This window comes from Falco rusticolus, chromosome 3, assembly GCF_015220075.1.
Source record: "Falco rusticolus isolate bFalRus1 chromosome 3, bFalRus1.pri, whole genome shotgun sequence".
Taxonomy (NCBI): domain Eukaryota; kingdom Metazoa; phylum Chordata; class Aves; order Falconiformes; family Falconidae; genus Falco; species Falco rusticolus.
Genome location: NC_051189.1, coordinates 28,734,139 through 28,755,502, shown reverse-complemented (window position 1 = coordinate 28,755,502; position 21,364 = coordinate 28,734,139). Strand labels below are relative to the sequence as shown.

The 21,364-nt window shown below is 37.0% G+C and overlaps 1 protein-coding gene across 4 annotated transcripts in view; it reads right to left on the bottom strand.

Annotated features, from left to right (window-relative positions):
- Window positions 1-21,364, bottom strand: part of STK3 (serine/threonine kinase 3) — a 139,503-nt gene that overhangs the window by 61,253 nt on the left and 56,886 nt on the right. For all 4 annotated transcript variants that reach the window (XM_037379955.1, XM_037379957.1, XM_037379954.1 and 1 more), the window contains exons 7-8: window positions 11,991-12,128; window positions 9,340-9,465 (exon numbers count right to left, since the gene is read on the bottom strand). In XM_037379955.1, the coding sequence (XP_037235852.1) occupies window positions 9,340-9,465; window positions 11,991-12,128 (264 nt within the window). The remainder of the gene's footprint in view (window positions 1-9,339; window positions 9,466-11,990; window positions 12,129-21,364) is intronic.

The following is a 21,364-nucleotide window of genomic DNA, read 5'->3' as shown; positions in this document are numbered from 1 at the left end:
GTGGGTTAAGCCAGACTGTTTCCAGAACTATCATTGCAGTATTTCTCACAAGTACGAGATTTAGCTAATACAGCAGTAGACTATACTGGATCTGGAAAAATAACTATATAAAAATATCCAGTGGATCCAAGTTATGTAAGTGCCCATTTACATGAAATGGAAGTGATTCTTTCATACAAATTCTTTTTACCGTTCATAAATATTGATGTAGAACTTCTGATCTGTTGTTAAAAAAGGTAAACTCACTGATTAAATAAAACCAAACACAATCTCAATTTTAACCAGGAAAAAAATATAAGGTATTAAAGCTGAAGTGTCATGTTCTCATACTGTTTATGAAAACAGATCCAAGAACCAAGCAATAAAATTAGCTAACTCTGGAATTAAACTGCTGTTCTCTTATGTACAAGTAATAAGCACCAAACTCGACAGGGGTTTCTGATGAACCAATATACAGCAACAGAAACAGTGCACGAACGTAGAACTCTCATCTTGAAATGCTACAGAAATGACAATAAACTGCAGAAACTGCACAACATTGTAACATAAAGCAAGTACAAGTAAAACCAGGCCTATACCCTGCAACCCTATGTGACTAACTCTTTGGATCTCCTTATTTACTGAAATAAGTTAGAAGATTAACAAAAGCAACCCTTAAAGCATCAAAACGCAATCACAGAGACTTGATTATCAGGGCAAAAAATTCAAAAATACTTCAGCAGAAACAACCTATAAGACCTCATAATATGCTTGTAATGTAAAAGATCTCATCACCACGAGAAGTTTGCTTAGAAAAGACGGCCTTGCACATTGCACCCGAGTCTACATCGTGATAGAAACAAATGAGCCGAGGTGATTAAGACTAGTGGATTTTTCCTGATGCATTTTTAACATTCATAGGAAAAAAGGGGATGAAGGCTGATAAAGCAAAAACTAAACGAGATTAAGCAAATAGGGCAGCTAGCCTTTAGTAATCTCCACTACGGTTTACGCATGTAAGAACACCACTAGAGGGCACCAAAGACGGCTAACTAGGCTGCAATACATTAAAATAAGATTTACATGCTGGCAAAATTTAGTATCCTGTAAAATAATTTCATTTACTATTAACACCTCATCATCACCTTTGAAAAACGTGGCTGTAGTCACAGCTATCTTTTTGTAAAATCACTGTAGTAGCTACATAAACACATAATATAGTTTGGTCAAGAAGAAGGATTTTGTAAAAGTTCCTAACATGTACAAAAGCCAAACTACAACCCCAGTACATGCTTAATGCTGAGCACACATTTAAGCTTAGACCCATCAGGAAAACATGAAAACTTTCAGCACACGCTCAAATCCCATCAAATTCAACAGACCTATCATGAAACAGTGTTTAAGCTTGTTTCCTACCTCCTTTTAATTGAGATGCCCAGTATCAGTGACTTCTGCACACAGTTACATCCCTTTTTCACTCTAATGGGCAACGAAAGCGTTTGCTCTTCCTATAATTGGTTTCTGGCTCTAAATTGCTGTGGATTCTATCAATATGCTCTTAAAAAAACTCTTCATGCCCCTTGGTGGCTATATTTAACTCAACAAAGTCATCTTTACATATTTGTAACTTCAGGATACTTAAAAGACTGCAATCAAATTTAATTAGCACATAATGTCAAGTGCTCCTTGGGCTGAAGGAAAAATGCTATGAAAACAAAGTTTAACACTTTGTCATGTAAAGTTACATGCATATATACACAGATACATAAGATATATTATATACATACAAACAAATGGAAGATGCATGAAAGTAAATATAAAAACTTTCTGAAAAATACAGCCTGGTGTATGAGATTTAAAATACAGAATAACCCAAATGATTCACTAGTTCCTTTGAAATAACTATATAAATATTGTAAATATATAAAGGAATAATTATAGCAATTATTTCTTAAGGTCTCCAAAAAGAGATACCAACTCCTCATAACTGATGTATGATTAGCCAAAGAAACTTTTGTACGAACGAATAAATAAGCCTGCAAATATGAATAACTGATTATTGATGGTTGGCTAAGTTGTTGATAGATGCTTAGTGGTTGACAACTAAGAAAAACAAAAATGGAGTGCTTAAGTAGTAATTCCTTGTTTTAATATTCTAAACCAATTAAACATTCCTCACATAATAAAGACATTAAAATGTAAAACAAAATGTACAGGAAGAGCTGCTTGTTAGCTCATTCCTTTAAAGATCCACAGAAATAAATATTTAGACATGTTTCCTGCAAGCTGCCAGGCAACGACTAACTTTACATTCCCATAATACAGCTGCCCAGCCTCAGCATCCAATTCACATCACACTTCAAAAAACGCACAAAAGAAGAGATTGGTCACGTTTAGTAATGACTAAACTAACATTTAAACTTTGATATTGGGATTAGCCTTCTGTAGAATACACCACTTGCAATTTTTGCTTAATTAAAAAAATCTGTACAATTACCTCAGCACCTATCAAAACATGTCAGGCTGTCAGAAGGTGTTCTCATCACATCAGCAGCTCTCATAACAGGCATAAAAATCAATTCAGAGTGCACTGCTGTAATGAAATTATCTCTCTCTGGAAGGATACCAACCTGAAGACTGTACTCAACCTGGTCATGTATTTACAGCTGTATAATAGAAAATTTTGAACAGCAAAAAATATGTTACAATTGACAACTTCCCATACTATATAAAGTTCACAGACAGTGTTAAAAAAGAAAAATAAGAAATTTTAGGATATGACTCTTCCTCACTTGAGGGAAAACCACCTGAATCAATCCTGAAAATTATTCACATAACTGTCAAATCGTTGCACTTGATTAATTCTCCAAAACCACTCGCACCCCATTCTAATTTCAATTAGCTAAGTCACTTATAACCTGAGTGACCATTACAACATATATATGGCTGTAAGAGGGAATTAAAGCTAGAAAAATGTACGCAAACATAACTGCTAGGGTTAAATCTAGTTTTCTAACAAAATGAACATCATAGAACATTTTACAGCTTTCTTCTAGATGGGTCCCAAAACACATACCAGTGCGTAATGAGCACAAGTGCTTACATTTTACATAGGAAATTCTTGGGGGCTTAGATCAATAAATTCAAGTCCCCAACAGGTTAACCGAAATCATTCTTTTTCAATAGTATATGGATTCAATTCAATGCCCGTGAGAGACCTTTAACATTGATAGACTCTACTTAGCACCAACATCAATATTTGCTCTTGCTTTTAGGTGTTATTCAATATGTATTTCTCCAAGTTTAAGTCTGCCTTTGCACTTCTATAGTGAGGACTTCACAGTGATATCATTTGAAAAAATCCACTTTTAAGGCATTATCTTCCAAAATCTATGTGCTATGTGGCTATTATTTTCCAGCTGAAACAGTGACTCCAATTCCATATACAATTTGAAAATATTTATAGATATTAAAACATGAAGAAATCTACACATGACTTACTGTCATTACTATTACACAAGATAACGTAGGGATTGTCATTATCTTGTTCTAGAACTGCTGCCATCACTGCTTATCAAAACCTGTACAATCATTTGAACTGTACGTTTGACAGGGTTCTGTGAAAACTGGTACACAAGGAGGAGGAACGTGCGATGGTTATTTAACTTTACACTTGAGTGCTGGACTGCTGACTTCATCCACTACAGTATACCAAACTGGCACTCATATTACCTGTTTTCCTTTTCCAGAAGGGAAAGAATAAACACTCAGAAATATAAAAAGAATGTCTATTGTTTTTCTGGCAGTTCCTCAAACAAGTTCCAAATTAAATCAAAGTCACAATCTTTGAGCTTATTTTGAAATTAAGCATTATTTCAAACTGAACGAAGTGGAAGCTTTTGGGGGATTTGCTCTTTGTTTGCATTTTTTTAAAATGACACAGATATTCCAATGTTTTCATTTTATTCTTCTGGGTTTTATCCTGGTTTCCTTTAATAACTTATGGGTCCATTGATCAATCTCTGCCTAGCATGCTTTAAGAACTAAAATCTATGCTTTCCAGAATTTCACTTAATTTAGGCCTCTAACACACCTACACAACGTGTTGCTCAGGACTTGCAGTACATGAATCATACAAGTTCAGGAAACACGGTACAGAAAACTTCTCTGATCAAAAAAAAAAAATTGTAACAGTTTGCCCTGCTGTTTCCTAGTTTGGCTGGTTTTGTGCTTTTAACTGATCACAACCTTTAGTGACTGCAGCTGGACAAGCTGCTGGTGTCATCTATCTATCTCTCAATGAATCTGGAATTTCTTACAATGATGTACTGCATTAAAACTCAGTTGCAAAACATGGGAAGTCTGCATTACAACCAAACAATTATTAAAACCAGTTCAGAAGAAGATTAGTTCCACATTTTGACAACACAAAAGCTATTCATAGGTCACTACCAAAAAAGGAGTTTTGACAAACTGTATTTGTCAACAAGGAAATCCCTCCTCCTCACCTCACCATCACTATTCTTCATTTCATTCACTTGTACCGTCACTTTTTCTATTAAAGCTAAGTATTTCCAAACCTTTTTCACTCAGGGCTTTACCAAGCGATACAAAATTATTAAGAGCATGTATTTATGGATAGCAAAAGTCATACTTACTATCAAGTATAACATCAACAGTTTTAACAAAAGTAAAGATTTCATCCCAATTACAAACATAATCACAGATTATTTTTTTAGAATCATAAAACCCTATGAAAATTTAGGAAATTAAAACTTGTCAACAGCATAAAAACATAAACAAATAGTAACAAAAGAGCACTTTTTACTTAACCTTTTTATAACAGCACTCTTTTTCAAAAGTTTAACTATTCAATATAAACCTTACAACAAAAATACCTGGACATCCTCATCTCTATTACAAGATATTTTTGCAGTAGTAAATACATGGTGGCTTATGCTCTTCCTTCAATAAAGCTGATGGAGCTAACGGGGGGAAAAAGGCACAAAACCCCTACAGAATAATCTCTAGGAATAATGAAATTTATCTATCCTTGATGAGGATAAAAAATACAAAGTTATCACACTGACAAGCACCACCTCCCACTTCACCAGCAGCACCAGTCAGTACTTCCCTTTCGTTTGCTCTACTGACAAGGGGCGGATCTTGTTACCTTTGCATGTGGTCTTTCTCTACAATCGGAACTTCCCCCAAGCTCAAAAAGATCTATTCCTTATCCCTACTGAAGTTTACAAGAATGACATAAACTACTTCTAAAAAAAGATCCATTTTCTTTGTCATGAGCAAAGCTGCCATTTGCTGGAGAACTACAGTTAAACTCTCAGTCACCTTACCGTGGTATTGCAAACACATCCTCTGAATTACCGTCTCTTCAAATGCACACATAGGGTAAGAGAGCCGGACTTACCTGAGCTCTCAGTGAATTGGACTACATACTATTTGTGTAGCCTCGCCTACTACAGGACCTCTCTCACAGCAAGCAAAACAGATACAAGACTGTAAGCGTTAACCATTCTGTGTTTACCCCAAGAAAGAACAGTTCCAATAACCTGCTACGCAAAGTTAGAATGTGTCATTCAAGCAGTAACCGACCCTTCCCAGTATGCAGTAACCACCCACTTGAACGCTTATATGTGTCTTATGCTCTTAAATACCAAGGAATACTTTGCATTAATGTCTTTTGTGCTTTGCATTCAGTCTACCTTCAATACTTTAAGTCCAGCCTTCACAAAGTTTACCTCATTAAGATACACCCATAGAGTCAGCGAGCTCGTCTTGCTGAGGAAGCAAACTACTTAGCTCAAAAATGTCGCTACAAGGGCGCATGTACTTAGGGCCAAACATAATATATGAGCCCAATATCCAGGATCCATCTTTCAACATGCCCTGAAAATATCACTTGATATTCTTTATTACTTGTAGTTAATTAATTATAGTCTATCGGCGTAGAAAACTGAAACGGAGTGCAAGACATCAAATTACTAAGGATGATAAAACTATTTCTAAAAGAACATCAATGATTAACTCCAAGGATACTATACAGCATTGTGTGCATGTTCAATGTATTTTATTATTTTTTTAATAATTCTGAAGTCTTACAAGTATAGCAGTACAAAGGGCTTGCCCCAACAAACAGCCGCCTTCTCAAAACATTAATATTGCTAAAGCTTTTATCCAGACTTTCTCATCCTTCTTGCCTGTCATCTTAAACTCTAATCTAATGATCCTTCCACTCGAGGTAATACAACTAACAAAGGCCCATTTTCCAACTTCTCCCCTTCTGTCTTTCATTATGTTGAAGTCATGCTCTTTTTATTTTTCTACTACCTTTATTTTCTAAGTCTCATTCACAAGCCCCCTTTCATGGCTTTCTTCTATTCTGTCACTTCATTCTGTATTGAGAAGTCAGTTCTGACTCAAATTGGCCTCTTCCATTACTCGCCTATTAAATTTTCAAACTCCTTTATTCTTTTCTTAAGTCCCTTGTTACTACCAGAAGGGCTGCCTCTAGCCCTCTTCAAGACTGTCATTATTGTCCATTAAAAATCTACACCATGATCCTGAAAAACAATTGAGCAAGGTACGCTAATGCCAAGCTTCCCATGATGACTGACCTTCTATCTCTTCTGCCTGTGCCTCTATCATCCATTCTGACCTTCTGACATATATTTAAGAGCAATTTCCTCAAGCAGAGGCTGACTTCCAGTTCTAGGTTTGTTGATGCTTATGCAGTGATATATGACTACAGCCCCTATTCCCATAGACTACAACTGCACTTATTTTTTAAGAGCAATTCAACCTTGCAGCAAAGGTGGCTCATGCCATCCCAGGCTGCATTAGGAGGAGTGTTGCCAGCAGATGGAAGGAGGCGACCCTTCCCCTCTGCTCAACACTGGTGAGGCCACACCTAGAATGCTGGGTCCACTTCTGGGCTCCCCAGTACAGGAGAGACATGGAGGGAGAGAGTCCAATGAAGGGCCATGAAGATGATGAGGGGGACTGGAACACATCTCTGATCAGGAAAGGCCGAGAGAGCTGGGACCGTTCGGCCTAGAGAAGAGAAGGCTCACAGGGGACCTCATCAATGTGTACAAATATCTGAAGGAAAGGTGCCAAAAGGGCAGAGCCAGGCTTTTTTCAGTGGTGCCCAGTGACAGGATCAAAGGCAATGGACACAAACTGAAGCATCAGAGGTTCCCTCTGGACATCAGGAAACACTTCTTTTTTGTTTGTTTGGTTTTTTGGGGTTTTTTGTTGTGTTTGGTTTGGTTTGGTTTTGGTGGTTTTTGGTTTGGTTTTGTTTTGTTTTTTAACTGTGAAGGTGATGAAGCACTGGCACAAGCTGCCCAGGGAGGTTTGTGGAGTTTTGCAACTTGGAGATACTCAAAAGCTGTCGGGACAGCCCAATCGTGGGCAACTGGCTCTAGGTGGCCCTGCTTGAGGAGGGGGGTTAGACCAAATGACTTTCAGGGGTTCCTTCCAACCTCAACTCCTTCTGTGACCCTGCTCTCAGCACCGCTAACCAAAGATGATACTTCTGTTATTTTCAGATTTGAGGCACTTATCTTTTACACTAAGTGACAAGCAGAGTCTCGCTGGCTTCTTAACTCAACCTGTTCCCTAACTGCACTACAAAAGTACATGGCAAAACTCTGTTCTGCTGCAATGATAACACAAATATCAGATTCCTGCCCCAGTCCTGGATTTGAGGCTTTCCTTATACTAAACATTGAATAATCCAGAAGAAAAACAAACAAACAAAAAAACCCACAAACAAAAAACCACCTCAACAACAACAAAAGGAGTGCAGCATTACATTCTGACTTGTACCCACGCAAGAAGCATGAGGAGTTGTTAAATGCTTCTTCAGTTGAGGTGGACCAAATTTGCATTGTGCCCTTCCACCCAGCAGTGGGAGAGGGAAGGTATACACCACATACTGAGCTAGCATGGATTATTTCATCCATGCCTAGCAATTCAATTGTCCATCTGAACCTCAGATTAAGTAATTAGATGTCATACCTAGTTTTGGGTTAATGCATGACATCAACAACACCCAAGTGTTTGAGGTTTACAGTTCAGGAGGTAGTAGTAGAGAGGAAAGCATGCCAGTAAAGACATTGATTTATTACCGACATAAAACCCTAATCTCTTCAGAGACCAATTATTCAATATATCAAGTCGCAAACACCAACTCTGCATGTCAAGTCACACATCTCCACACAGGCAACATTTTTTAATGTCAAAGAAACCAACATCCTAACTTTCCCTGCCGGTTTTATTACTGACTACACAAATACAGTCCAGAGTAAACCATCTTTATAAACACAAGCTGTCAATACTCTTAGAACAGAAAAAACAACGAGCGAACAAAAGACCATAGTGTCTGTTGGGATATAAAATACTCCACAGAATCTGCCTGAGGAGTATTGCTGTAACAGATCATAACCTGTAACTCTGTAACACATAACAAGGATTCTACAGTTTGGGATAGGGCAGACTGCATTACTGCACTGCTCTTTTCTGTTTGCTCAAAGCTGTAAGATTGTTACTAACATTCCAGTCTCCATCTTCTCTGTGTGTTATTCCTGAATGACCTTGGTTCTCATTGTATGTGTGGCAATACACTTCTTTAAAGCACGTACTGCTGTGTTGCACAAGACTGCCCTAAAATAAATCATGTAGGGAGAGTAATAATGCCAGGAACACTAACTTACTCCTAGTATTGCCAAACAATTCTAAATGCAACCTATTTATCATGACCTGCTTCTCTCCTCCAACATATGCTGACAATGCCATCTGAATAATGAAATGTTGTCACCATTTTCACTTTATAGGTGCAATTTGATTCAAACCATATTGTAATCGCTACTTACTGTGCATCATAACTATTCCATACATTAGACTTCATAAAAAAAACCAAAAAACAAACAAACCCACCACCACCAACAACAACAACGTTAAGTCCCCCTAACTGAAAGTTAAACCACTTGTCTAGAAGCCCATATGTGAAAGAGGAACCTTAACAGTTTTGTTTGTTGGGGTTTTTTTTCTAATGTTAGTCCAAACCACTGAAGTTGACATTGTTTCTTTTCCCACTTCCTAAAAAAATATTTTACTAGGACTTCTCATGGAATAGTGCTGAAAACTGACTCATACAGTATTACTCACAGCAGTATTACTCATCATAAATAAAAGTAGAACACTCAGCCCTCATAGGCTAAAAAAAACAGGTAGAAACCTGGTAAAGAAAAGTATATGAACACAAGTACAGGAAGCAGGGGAAAAACAGCGACTTTGTATAAAGTACAGACAGTTAAAGGAAAAAAAGCTACACACTGAATTTTCTTCCTCCTCTTCTAGTTCTCTCTGCTGCTCCTCATGTCGCTTTGCCTTTATCTCCATAGCTTCAGTGATCAGATCCCTTAAAATTGAAACTGGCTTGGCATTCTTAATAAATGTATGCTAGGAGGTGGAAAAAAAAATAATTAGATTATGTAACATTATTACAATAGCTATGCTTCAGATGAGATTATAAGTGTTACTCAACACCATAGATTTCAGTGATAAATAGTATTTTACATTACACGTTAATTAAAATCTACACTAACACAACATACAATATCGTTAAGCTGCTTCAGAACTTAAAACTATACTTTATTTTTAATAAAAGCAAGCCTTGGGAAATGTAATCATATAACAACTGTTGTATAGTTAAGGATATAATTTTCCAAAGGAAATGTGCAGTAAGTAGTAAATAGAGTGGTGATTGTCTGACATAGAAAACCAAACTTTTTCAGATATTCAGTTACAGAATTTAATTAATCTTAACAAACTGACAGCATAAATTAGTGGCTGTAAGCAGAGTAAATATGGCTGCCTACTTCAACAAACCTGTATTTCATATGTCATAAAACGTTTCTTGATCTATGATGCTGAAATGTGGAACAAGCAAAGAAATACCTTACGTTTACCAGGAAGATTAATTTTTAACTCAAGGCCATTTAAAACATCACCTCTTCATTTAAGACAACGGGCATTATACCATTTACATTCATTTTTCTGTCTAGTGAACACCTGCTGTTAGAAAAACTCTGATTTTTGCATCATTATACGCAAACAAAATTTAGGCAAAACATAACTAAGCACCTCAGAAATTTATTGTTAAATACTAAAAAATGGTTCCACATAGAACAGAATTGATGAAGCTTAGTCTCCTATACATCTCCCTTTATACATTAATTCAATTACTCTCCTTTTTCCTCCATGATCTTTCCCCTCAAGCAGTATTTTGATTCCCACTCACATGCACCCACAGCACCTCCAGCTCCATCACACGCGCTCCTAATTCCAGCTGGGGGAAAAGGCAACGCATACTTGTGCTTGACACAGTATTTGCTTTTCTGGCCGGTAAGCACATGGAAAGAGGATCACTGAAGCTTGCTTGGGTTTTGGTGGTTGGCTGTTATATTGTGGGGGGTTTTCTTTCTTTCTCTTACTTGCACACATTGCAAGTCTCTTCTACCCACCTGCCAGTATTCAGCTAACCATATGAACTTCAGATCTCTAAGGTCTGAAGTACTGTTTATACATCATACTATGACCTGTAACTTTCAATTTTTACTGTCCTTGCAGTCTAAATTTTATTTTCCACACCGTGAGAACACCAAAATAAATAAAATATTCATAACATGACTTATGAATTTGATGATCTATTACTGGAAACTACTTTGCAAAATTTTTATATTCTCCTTGTAGCGAGTTTACTAGGATTTACATTTTAAGAGGCTATTGCTAGCTAGAATCACAATAAATCTAGCATGAGTGTCTTATAAATGAAATTTCAGAAGATCAGATTCTTATGTAGACTGATGAACAAAGAAAATTAAGAATAATAATTACCAGTAGTAGTGAAAAGAGTAAAAAAATGCTAAATTATCCAAGTTTAATGACTTAGGAAAGTAAAAGGAGCAAAGGACCTAGCAAAATTTCTCATTTCTGTCTCATTATCAACGCAAGCTTATTTAGAGGAAGATTTAGATTCCATTTCTATCATCATAGAACATACTACAAATTTTCTAGAAATCTCTCCACCACCAGCACCACACACCACCCCCCTTTCAGTGCCTTTGTTCTTTGTTTTTCCTTAATTACTTGTAGGCTTATTATGACAGCCCCGAAAGGCAGTGGATAACACAAACATGGGACCAAAGGAGAAAAACTTTCTTCATGTTTTCTCCCTCTCCCATGCACTAAAACGCGTAGCCCTTGTAAAATTATGTCTATTTCACAAGGACTAAATCTTTCTTGATAGATCAGTCCTTCCTGTTTGATTTTCATAGTTTCTTGAAATTTCTCTACTTTATTTCTATGTCAGCATTAAAAAGATGCAATTGTTACATTTCTGCAGCTACTAGAAGCTTAGGTCAGCAAGTGGGCAAAAGCCTGACACGCCCAGCCCTGGTTCCATAGGTCCACACTGCCAACAGTGACTCGAATTTTAAAGTGCCCACTTGGTATAACACAGTCCAAGAACAAACTTGTTATACTGTCCAACTGTATCAGACCCTTCTAGGGCACAAAGCAACCTGCCTGCTTAATTTGACGTGACTAGAAAGAAAGATTGAATATACTCCATGGGTGGTCCATGCTGAAGGGTAGCCTGGGCTCAAGTCCTTTGCTTAACACTTGCCTAAATCCTGAGATCTATCGAGGGCCTCTAACCAAAAAGCAAAGATCCAATTTTAATAGCAAGAACCATCCCTAAACTATACAAAGAGTAATTAATTTTTAGAGGCAGCAAAGGAGAAATAAAATGAGGGTAGAGATGCAGGAGCTGACAGAGAAAAGAGCACAAAGTGGAAAAGAAATAAAGCATGATAACAGTTAAAAATGAGATTTGCCCTTAGAAATTTTCACAACAGTTCTGGTTCGAGACTAGAGGAAAAGCGCCATAAAACTTGCATTTCCTCAGTAACTTAAATACTGACCTGTAGCAGCTGTGTTGCTGTAGCTCTTTGTTCAGGATTTTTCACTAAGCATTTCTTCACAAAATCTGTGAATTCATCAGACCAGAGCTCTGGCTTTCGGAAGGTTGGAGGAGGATTTGTAGGAATCATAAAAATAGCCTAGATAAAAATCAAACAACAACAGCAAGTTTAAACAAAGCACATCACCACAGCACTAAAGCCAAGTAAATAAATTGCTTGATCCACCTTTCTTATCAGGCTAAGAATCTGGAGGTCAAATTTTAAGTACACTAGGATTTCCACTCAGATCAAGATTCAGAAATTAAATCCATCTGCTACTAATGTAACAACTTCCCATTAGATTTTCCCTACTTACACTGTACCCCTCTGAGCACATCACTCATTATTTTACCTGTTGCTGTTTATCCATCTTGAGACATCATAGAACCATTTAGGTGGGGAAAAACCCTTTAAGATCATTAAGTCCAAACATTAGCCCAGCACTGCTAAGCCCACCACTAAACCATGTCCCCAGGTATCACATCTACATGTCTCTTAAATACCTCCAGGGGTGGTGACCCAACCACTTCCCTGCGAAGCCTGTTCCAGTGCTTGACAAGACTTTCACTGAAGAAATCTTTCCTAATATCCAATCTAAACCTCCCCTGGCACAACTTGAGGCCATTTCCTCTTGTCCTGTCACTTGTTATTTGGGAGAAGAAACTGACACCTACCTCGCAACAGCCTCCTTTCAGGCAGTTGTAGAAAGCTAGGTCTCCCCTGAGCCTCCTCTCCAGACTGAACCACCCCAGGTCCCTCAGCCGCTCCTCACAAGACCTGTGCTCCAGACCCTTCACCAGCTCTGTTGCCCTTCTCTGGACACGCTCCAGCACCTCAACGTCCCTCCTGAAGTGACGGGCCCAAAACCAAACTCAGGATTCAAGGTGCGGCCTCACTAGTACAGGGATCACTTCCCCCGTCCTGCTGGCCACACTCTTTATGATACAAGCCAGGATGCCATCGGCTTGCCCTATCTAGGGAGGAGTTTTATAAAGGATAATGGTGACTCTAAGAGGAGTAAGTATTTGGCTCAATGAAGTTGCATTGTTTTTCATTTTTATATTTCAATAGCATATCATACTGCACATACACTAAGCAAAAATTACCTATTTTTTTCCCAATATACTTTTTCACTGCAGATGGCAAACACGCAAAACTAAACCAAGTCAAATGTAATTCTAAAACTTTCCCTAAAACTTGTAGGAATCCTGAACTGTTTTTGCTTAAAGAGGATGCTGATTTTGTTCTTTCAGAAATTCTTAGTAGAAATGACAGCACTGCTTGTTTAAACAGACACATATAAAGTTGCTGAGAAAAACCAAGTTCACCTTCACCTCTCTTAACTGCATTAAGCTTTTCAGGAGAATTGCTTAGGAAATTTGGTAGGATTACTATTTCCTTTTGCATTCGTAATTCTTCAGATGTAGTTTTAAAACATGCTCTTTCTAAAAAGATTCAGAAAAGATGACAAATATCAAGTAACTTGTCTACTAGCAGTGATAATTTACATGAAATTGAACAGGCAGCATTTTACCTATGTAACAGAAATTTCACACTGTCAAGAACCATATGCAGACATATTTTTTAACTAGGAAAAAAGATCTATACTATACAAAAAAAAGGTTTGCCCTACTTAAAATTATATATGTTGTGCCATTTTCTTTGTGATTTTTTCCAGGTTTTCCTCTAATTATAGATTTACACTTGTAGGGGGAAAAAGAACAGTAAAATTCTGAGACTACTGAAAAATAATTGGAAATTTTGAAATTCTGTATGTAATATCGCACATGCATTCAGTATCATTGCTTAAGATTTATACATGATAACAACAAAATATTTAGAGCTAGGTCTATTGACAGAAATAATAAGCTATTTTCTTCTAAATGCATGTTCAATTCAACCACATTTTTCAACGTGAAAGGGAGTAGTAGTTCTTAGTTTTTCTACAAGGACAGGCATAAATAAATACTCAGAAAAGGGGAAAAAATTGAAGTGAGACATTATGCACACTGTTAACACAGTAGAGGCACCAGAAGCTTCAGGTTATGTTTGAAACATGGGGAGAAGGAAGAGGAAACTTCCTGAGATTTATCCATACTTCTTAAGAAGTCTGACTGACCTTGAGAGTTGGTTTAACTTGTTCAAATCCTCATTCTAAAATTCTTCTCATATGCTGAAGAAAAGCAGAACTCATGCAAAAGATGCAAACCTGTTTACTGTAATTTTAATGAAAACTTATTTCAGTACTGTATAGTTTGCTTTAATTCAAAGCATTTACAAGACTCATTTAATTATCTGACTAAAGATCTGAGGATCATTATCTGACTAATACAAGAATTACAAGAGAGCTGGGCATTTTGTTTAATAAAGAAGTATGCTAAAATAGCTTTATATTTGCAGTGGGCAGCCATGCCAAACCAGTATATGAACTCAAGATAGGAAAGGTGGCACTCTATTACCCTGTAATTGGCCTCACCTACTCCACTTGTACTGACAATTTATCACAAGTGAAGCACTTCTGGTATAAAGCAGTAGCTAACAAATTGAGCTGTTTCTGTCCTTGAAAGTAATCATCTCTTCTGAACTCTGAACTGATGACTTTTGATCTTATCTTCAGCTACTCTTAACAGCTAGCTCTGCAGTAGCAATTGAAAATACACAGCTGTAACAGAAGACTGGTAACTTCTGTTTATGGTGTCAAATTGTATACCTCCTGTTTGATAACAAACATTGACCTGTCTTTCCACAGGTAAGCAAAGCTGAGTTTCAGAGTCCTACTCAGCTCCAATGTTGTAGGAAAACTATTTACCATTGCCAATTATTTTCATCAACCAAACAGCAGCTAAGAACCACAGCAAAGAAATTACTTCTTTATAATTCACAAAGGACAATGAGAAGAAAGAGGGAATTCATGAATCATTCTTTTATGGCAGGCAATAAAAGCCACAAAACTAGATATTCAAGAGCTAGAGTTAGGGTCCTAAATCCACATTTATGCTTTGTATGTTTGTTGAAAATATCTACTTCAGAAACATGTATTCATTTAATGATTAAACTGCAGGCTTTTTTTAAAATCCTCATATATGACATGAGCTGTGTTAGGTGGGAAAAAAAAAACTTGATGTGTACAGAAACTACTTATTCCAAACGTTTAGTCCAACTTGCTAATTATGCCATGCACTTCGATAGCATGTACCTCTCCCTCCAGCTCGCAGCACTCCCTTTCATTAAACTAGCCCGAAAGGCTGGTTTTCAGTTCCAGCTTCCCCCCCCTACTTCCTTACTTTGGCTTGCATATTTCTCTGCATAAAAGTTAAGTTCCCTCTCTTTCAAAATAGTCTATGATTTAGCTTCCAACTACTTCTGTTTCCTTCCAAGCAGCTTGCAAAGCAGTCACTGGAGAATTATAAAGCTAGTCCCAAATCTCCAAGAATAAAAACAAAATGCTTATCTGACAGGAACTTATTCCTCATTTTCGCTTCCATTTCTTGTCAAATACATCTCTTCTATCATAAAAGAACTCTCTCCTATTTAAAACAAAACTAAGCTGTTCCAGTCACTCTGTTCCACAGGTGCCAAGGGAAGTAGGAAAGCCAAAAGACTTGTTTTTTTCATGCTTCTTTCAACTTACCCTATATTACTCCAGTCTCTCCGTTCTCCCAAACCATTACTTGTCACGATTTTTTGCCTCCACTCCACTTGTAATTTTCTCTAGAAGTTTCCCACAGCTATGGGTATTAGCTCCGCTCTCACAGTAGAGCTGATGGCAATGCCATCAATAACAGGTTGGTGTTAGGCAACTGTTGCTTAAAAGAAAACCCAAATATAATCTACCATCCGCAGAACAGCATGGGCTGAACTGGCAGTAACAACTGCAAGAAACATTAGGAAGAAATTGTTCAACAGAGGGGACAGCCTCTGACATACTATGAAAGAGCTGGCGCCAACTCTTCTCCCTCTCCCACCTACAACATCACTATCCACATTTCCTTATGTATCTGAGACAGACTGGCAAGTCTTACTCAAGTAACACATCAAATGTACAGCCAAGTTTTTAGACCACATGGCTCAAGTCTTCACTTTTAACCACTCAATCATCGTTTAAAAAATGATAAACTCTAAACTGTAAGATGTTAGAACTCAGGCCTGAGGGACCACGGCAGCTTAACCGGTGTTTGTCTTCATCTGTTTGCAATACAGAGTCCACTCCAAATTTGTCCTGAACTGGCCCTTCCACCTCTAAACCTTGAGCCCAGCTCTACTTTGAATCATCTTTCATACATTGCTCTGATGTCCTACATCCTGCAGTGAAACCAGAATCCAAGGCAGATTACAGTATGTACCCAACAAAAGGCGGGGGTAAGATGCATCAGCCAGGGCAGCTTTCAGTGACCACTTCTGAATTGGGCACTAGATCATCTAACAGTTTCTACCATAACCGTTGCCTGGAAGTACTTACCTGCTTGATAACCAGCAATTACAGTTAAGCTGAACACTGGACTGAGGACCAGGTCTTATATGAGAGCAGAACTGCACAGGTCAGCCCATGATTTTCTTTTCACTATTTTGAAAGGTCCTAGCATTTTAAATGAAGTCCAGGCTGAAAACATTTTTTCCATGAAGGTTATTTTATGGACAATTTTATTGGCATGAAAACGTAATTATAGTGATGATGATGAATTAGGAAACGCCAAAAGAAAAATGAGACCCTCATATACCGCATTTGGAATTTCCTAATCAGAAAATCCTTCCATCTTATTCTTCCTGTCAGTCAGGGTAATGCATCTGTATTTCACACAGCCCATGAACACATTAAATGATCAACAGGAATTCCGTAGGGGTGCTATGTCTTTTGGGTTTTAGCTCCTTGAATGACTTATCTCTATTGGTTAGCTGAGATATGTGATGTGTAATAAATAGAAGGAAATCAAAAGTATAATTTTTACTGTTATTATTTGTCCCATATCATGACTGTTACTGAAGGAGACAGTGAAGATTTTTATATTGTGGCAACTTTATAATTTTCATGCTATGAAGTTCCATTGCTAGAATCTACAAAGAGAAAATATTTTTATAAAAAGGGTAAGGATACAAGACAGCCAAATGCAGTTTGTGACTCCAGGTTTTGGCACCACAATTATACTACTTATTTTATCAATCTACCACAGAAAAACTCCGTAACACATTTTAGAGTATGAAATCCTCTGGGGCTGGGGGTATTAAATACTAAATACCATAACATTTTATTACCTTTAGAAACAAAGAATCAGCTGAAAGATATTTTTACCTTCTTTGTGATATATGTCATAGAACTTCCCCTCCTTCCTGAATAGCCTTTGAAAAGGCTATTGAAACACCGCTAATTATTCAATTACACAATTCAGCAGCTGTCTAGAAATGCAACACCAGCAGGAAAGTAAGGGTGAGATACTAACAGGTTCTACATTGGTTTTGCTTTGTTGAACATTTTTTGTTGGGTAGTTTTGGGTTTTTTTGAAAATTCAGAACTCCAATATCATTACAACAAAGCTTTTTGCAAAACTTAGTAAAAGTGAAAAATTAAGTTACTGAACACCTTGCGTGTTTGAAGACAAGGAAGTCAGTTTGTGATCTGCTTCAGTGTAGATAATAAATTTAATTGTTAGAAGCACCCTGAAAGTCACCAGCTTCCTCCTCCCATATGCACAGAAATTCATGCAGATCTTTTAGTGTGCTCACACTTTCTGTGCAGAATTAGAAACAGGTCTGGTTCCAACAGACATCTATCAGATACCTGATCGAAGGAGATTCTCACGGTCCCCTGAGTCTGATAAAATGCCTAACTGTGGGATTCAAAATGTTTGAAAAGCTTAATTATCTTTCTGTGTGAAATACTACTTCTGTTGAAGCAGCCAATACCAATTTTACTCTTCATTTTTGGAAAGAAAAAAGTGGCTTCTCAGTCATGCACCTATTTTCACTCACCCAATTATATCTTCCTTTTCTGGGGAGGTAAATGCTACTCTTGATTAATCTCAGTGACAAGAGCAACGTGAACTACAGAGATGAAGAACCTGAACGACTCAAATCAAAACTGTGCATCAAGTGGCCAATGCAGTACTAGTTTCTTCATTTTTCACTGCCCGTCTTATAGTTCAACATACTTCCAACAGAGAAGTGGCTTGAAGAAACTCACTAAAACAGAGCATTAATTTCAATTTTGCACAGGAAGAGCTGTACAATTTACCCTGAATTAAAGAACATAAAAATACAAAAGTTGTCAAATAAATTTCACCCTTTTAATTTACCATGAACACTTTTTTTGAAACTGTGTCTTAAAAAGCATTTACTGAAGATATGTTCAGTCAAACACTCCAGACTGATCTAGCCACCCAATCTATAACTGTTTCTCCCATGTCTTAGCTAAAATAAATTCTTGGTTTAAGCTAAGATATTGAAGAAGCTGTTACCAATTTAGGGGAAAAAAACATTCATTGAAGTTACTTATTTTTCAGTTGACTTTAACAATGAATTATCAAAAGAAAAATGTTTGGAAATGCCATCGGGGGGGGGGGGGGGGGGGGAAGAAAAAAAAAAGAAAAAAAAAACACACACAAAAAAACCAAACCAGCAATTACATTATCCTGAAAGCTAGATCAAGAGCGAAACAAAAGAGTTTTCCCCTTTCACAGAACTGGAAAAACTGATAGTACCAAATATCAAAAAACATCTACTCCTAGCAATAAAATTAAATTTCTGATGTTAAGCAAAAACTTAAAAATGCCTATCATTGTTCAGGCAAACAAGACACTTCCTTCACTACCAGTTAGCAGGACTGTTCATCCCAACTGATAACAGAAGGAGAATGCCGTGCTGTTACACCCACCTGCCTCACAAGCTCCCAGCAAAGCACAGCTAGTATTATCAACACAGGCCTAAACGCAGGAAGGAGTAAGTGGAGATTTAGTCCGAGAACTTCTGGACGAACAGTAACTGACAGGGAGTTTTTAATCCTAATGAAGGGAAATACCTGTGACATTTAACATGCAATTCTATTGTGCTCACCTCAACAGTTCTTCAGGAGTGACCACTGATTAAATCACATACACAATAGAGAGTAAAAAGGACATTCAAATTACTTTAGGAGAAAATGACAGACATCTCACATATTAATACTAGGAGCATTTAATAAAGTACCAGAACAGAGAAAGGAGAAGAAAGGAGAAAAAAAAAAAAAAAAAAAAAATCCAACCCACAACTGTTACCAGTGGCTTAACAGCCTTTCACTGTCACAAGCTTCCTTCTGGAATGATGACCTTCGCTGTTCAAAGCAAAATATAATTCGCTTAAGATGTAAAGTAATAAAGTAATAAACACAGAGAAAAGACATATAATGGAAAAAATAATCACATGATTAACAGCAAAGATGAGTTACTGAAAGATAAGCCATTTATATTGACCTGTATATTTATTATTGCTAGTAAGTTCATAACATTTTGACAGCATGACAATAGGTCAAGCATGTAAAGATACCAATCTCAAATATTTTGCAATACTAACTGCCATTGTAAATCTACTGAAAAGAATCAACCCTTACCTTCCTAGGACTGTCACGCAACAGAACTGCACCTGAAGATTCACCTCTGAACTTACTCTTTCTATTAAAGGTGGAAGTTGGACTCTATGACCCTTATGGGTCCTTTCCTTCAAATTTGAGATATTCTACGATTCCATACTTCCTTTAAAAAAATTGCTTTACATTTCCAAGTAATATTGCAGCTAATATGTTCTGGGACAATAGCTTGAAGAAGCTGGGATTCTAAGGACACAAGTTCATTCAGTCTGGGTTTGGGGTTTTTTGTGTTGGTTTTTGGGGGGGTTGTTTTTTGTTGGTTTGTTTTTTTGTTTTGTTGTTGGGGGTTTTTTGTTGGTTGTTTTTTTTTTTTTTTTACAAGCTCACTTATGCAACTGTTTTTTTAAATCCCATCACATATCATAACTTTAAAGTTCTACCATATCCTGAAACAGATCTGCACTGGTATATTAAAAAGACAGAATTTATTGCACTGGCTGTTATCCAATTAGCAAGACAAGGAGCAAGTTCCTCCTGCTAACTCATCTACAAGGATTGTGTCATCTGCATATGTCTGTTCATTATCAAACCCCTTTTTCAGATGAGTAATAAAAATATTTATTACCACCAGTCTTTTCCCAGAAATATCATCTCAGCGTGCTGTCCTACTGCCAGTTAATTTACCAATTCATTCAGGGGTGGGTGGGTTTTTTTTGTTTGGTTGGACTCTTTTTTCTGTTTCATTTTTCAGTTTCTTGAACTCTCACAAGTCATCACCTGTACTATCCAAAGAGATCTGGAAGCAACTCAACAAATTACCTGATGGAATTATACACAAAGAAACAACTTTATCTGCAGTGGCCTTATTTCTTCTTCTCCCTTCAACTCCAGCAGGCCTATCAACATTTCTCCAGGCTTTCTTCCAACATATTTAAATAATTGCCTGAGATTTGAGGAATGCTTCATGACTTGCAACTGCAGATTTTTTGACTATTACCTTGTCCCAACTTCCCATCTTCTAGTTTAAAATGGAATAGTTTGAGGTTTTCTATCCAATTCCGTAGAGCTATTTCGATTTCCTGAACCCAACTCTTCAGCACACTCTCCAATTCTGCATTTCAACTGTATGTTGTTCTCCCATTTCCTTTTTGTTTAGAGATGTAACATTCAAGTTCCCATTTCATCTGCAAGGTTACGAACTCATTGATATCAGTGAAATTACAATGGAAGACAATCTGATCATCAAAATTCTCCCCTCCCTTAACATAGAGAGCAAGCCTTAAAAGAAGGGCTACAAACGCATTTTGAAAGTCTATAGAAATTAAAAATAAAGCATGGAAATACCTGCAATCTCATGAAGGTTTCTTCACTGTTCTTTAGCTTTGTTGGGGTTTTTTGGTTGGTTTTTTGGGGTGGGAGGGGGTAAGTGTTTTAGATAAATGAAATCACACAATTTTTAAAGCAAAGACATTCACTGAAAACCAAAATAAATTCATGCTACTCAAGATTTTGTGCTTAAACCACCCGAGGCAGCTAAAGGTTTTGAATATAACTTTTTTTTTTTTTAAATTTACATATACAGGAATTTTCAAAGAAAAATACCTAACTTGCAAATAATACCATATGGGTACATAACAGTGTAATTGCTTAACATGTTATTGAAAGGTTATAGTGAAAGATCACATCCACAATGATTACAAATCTCCACATTTTTACAGTGTCCAGGGACAAATAAACCAAACAAAAAAAAAAATCACCCACACCACGATGCCTAAAAAAATCC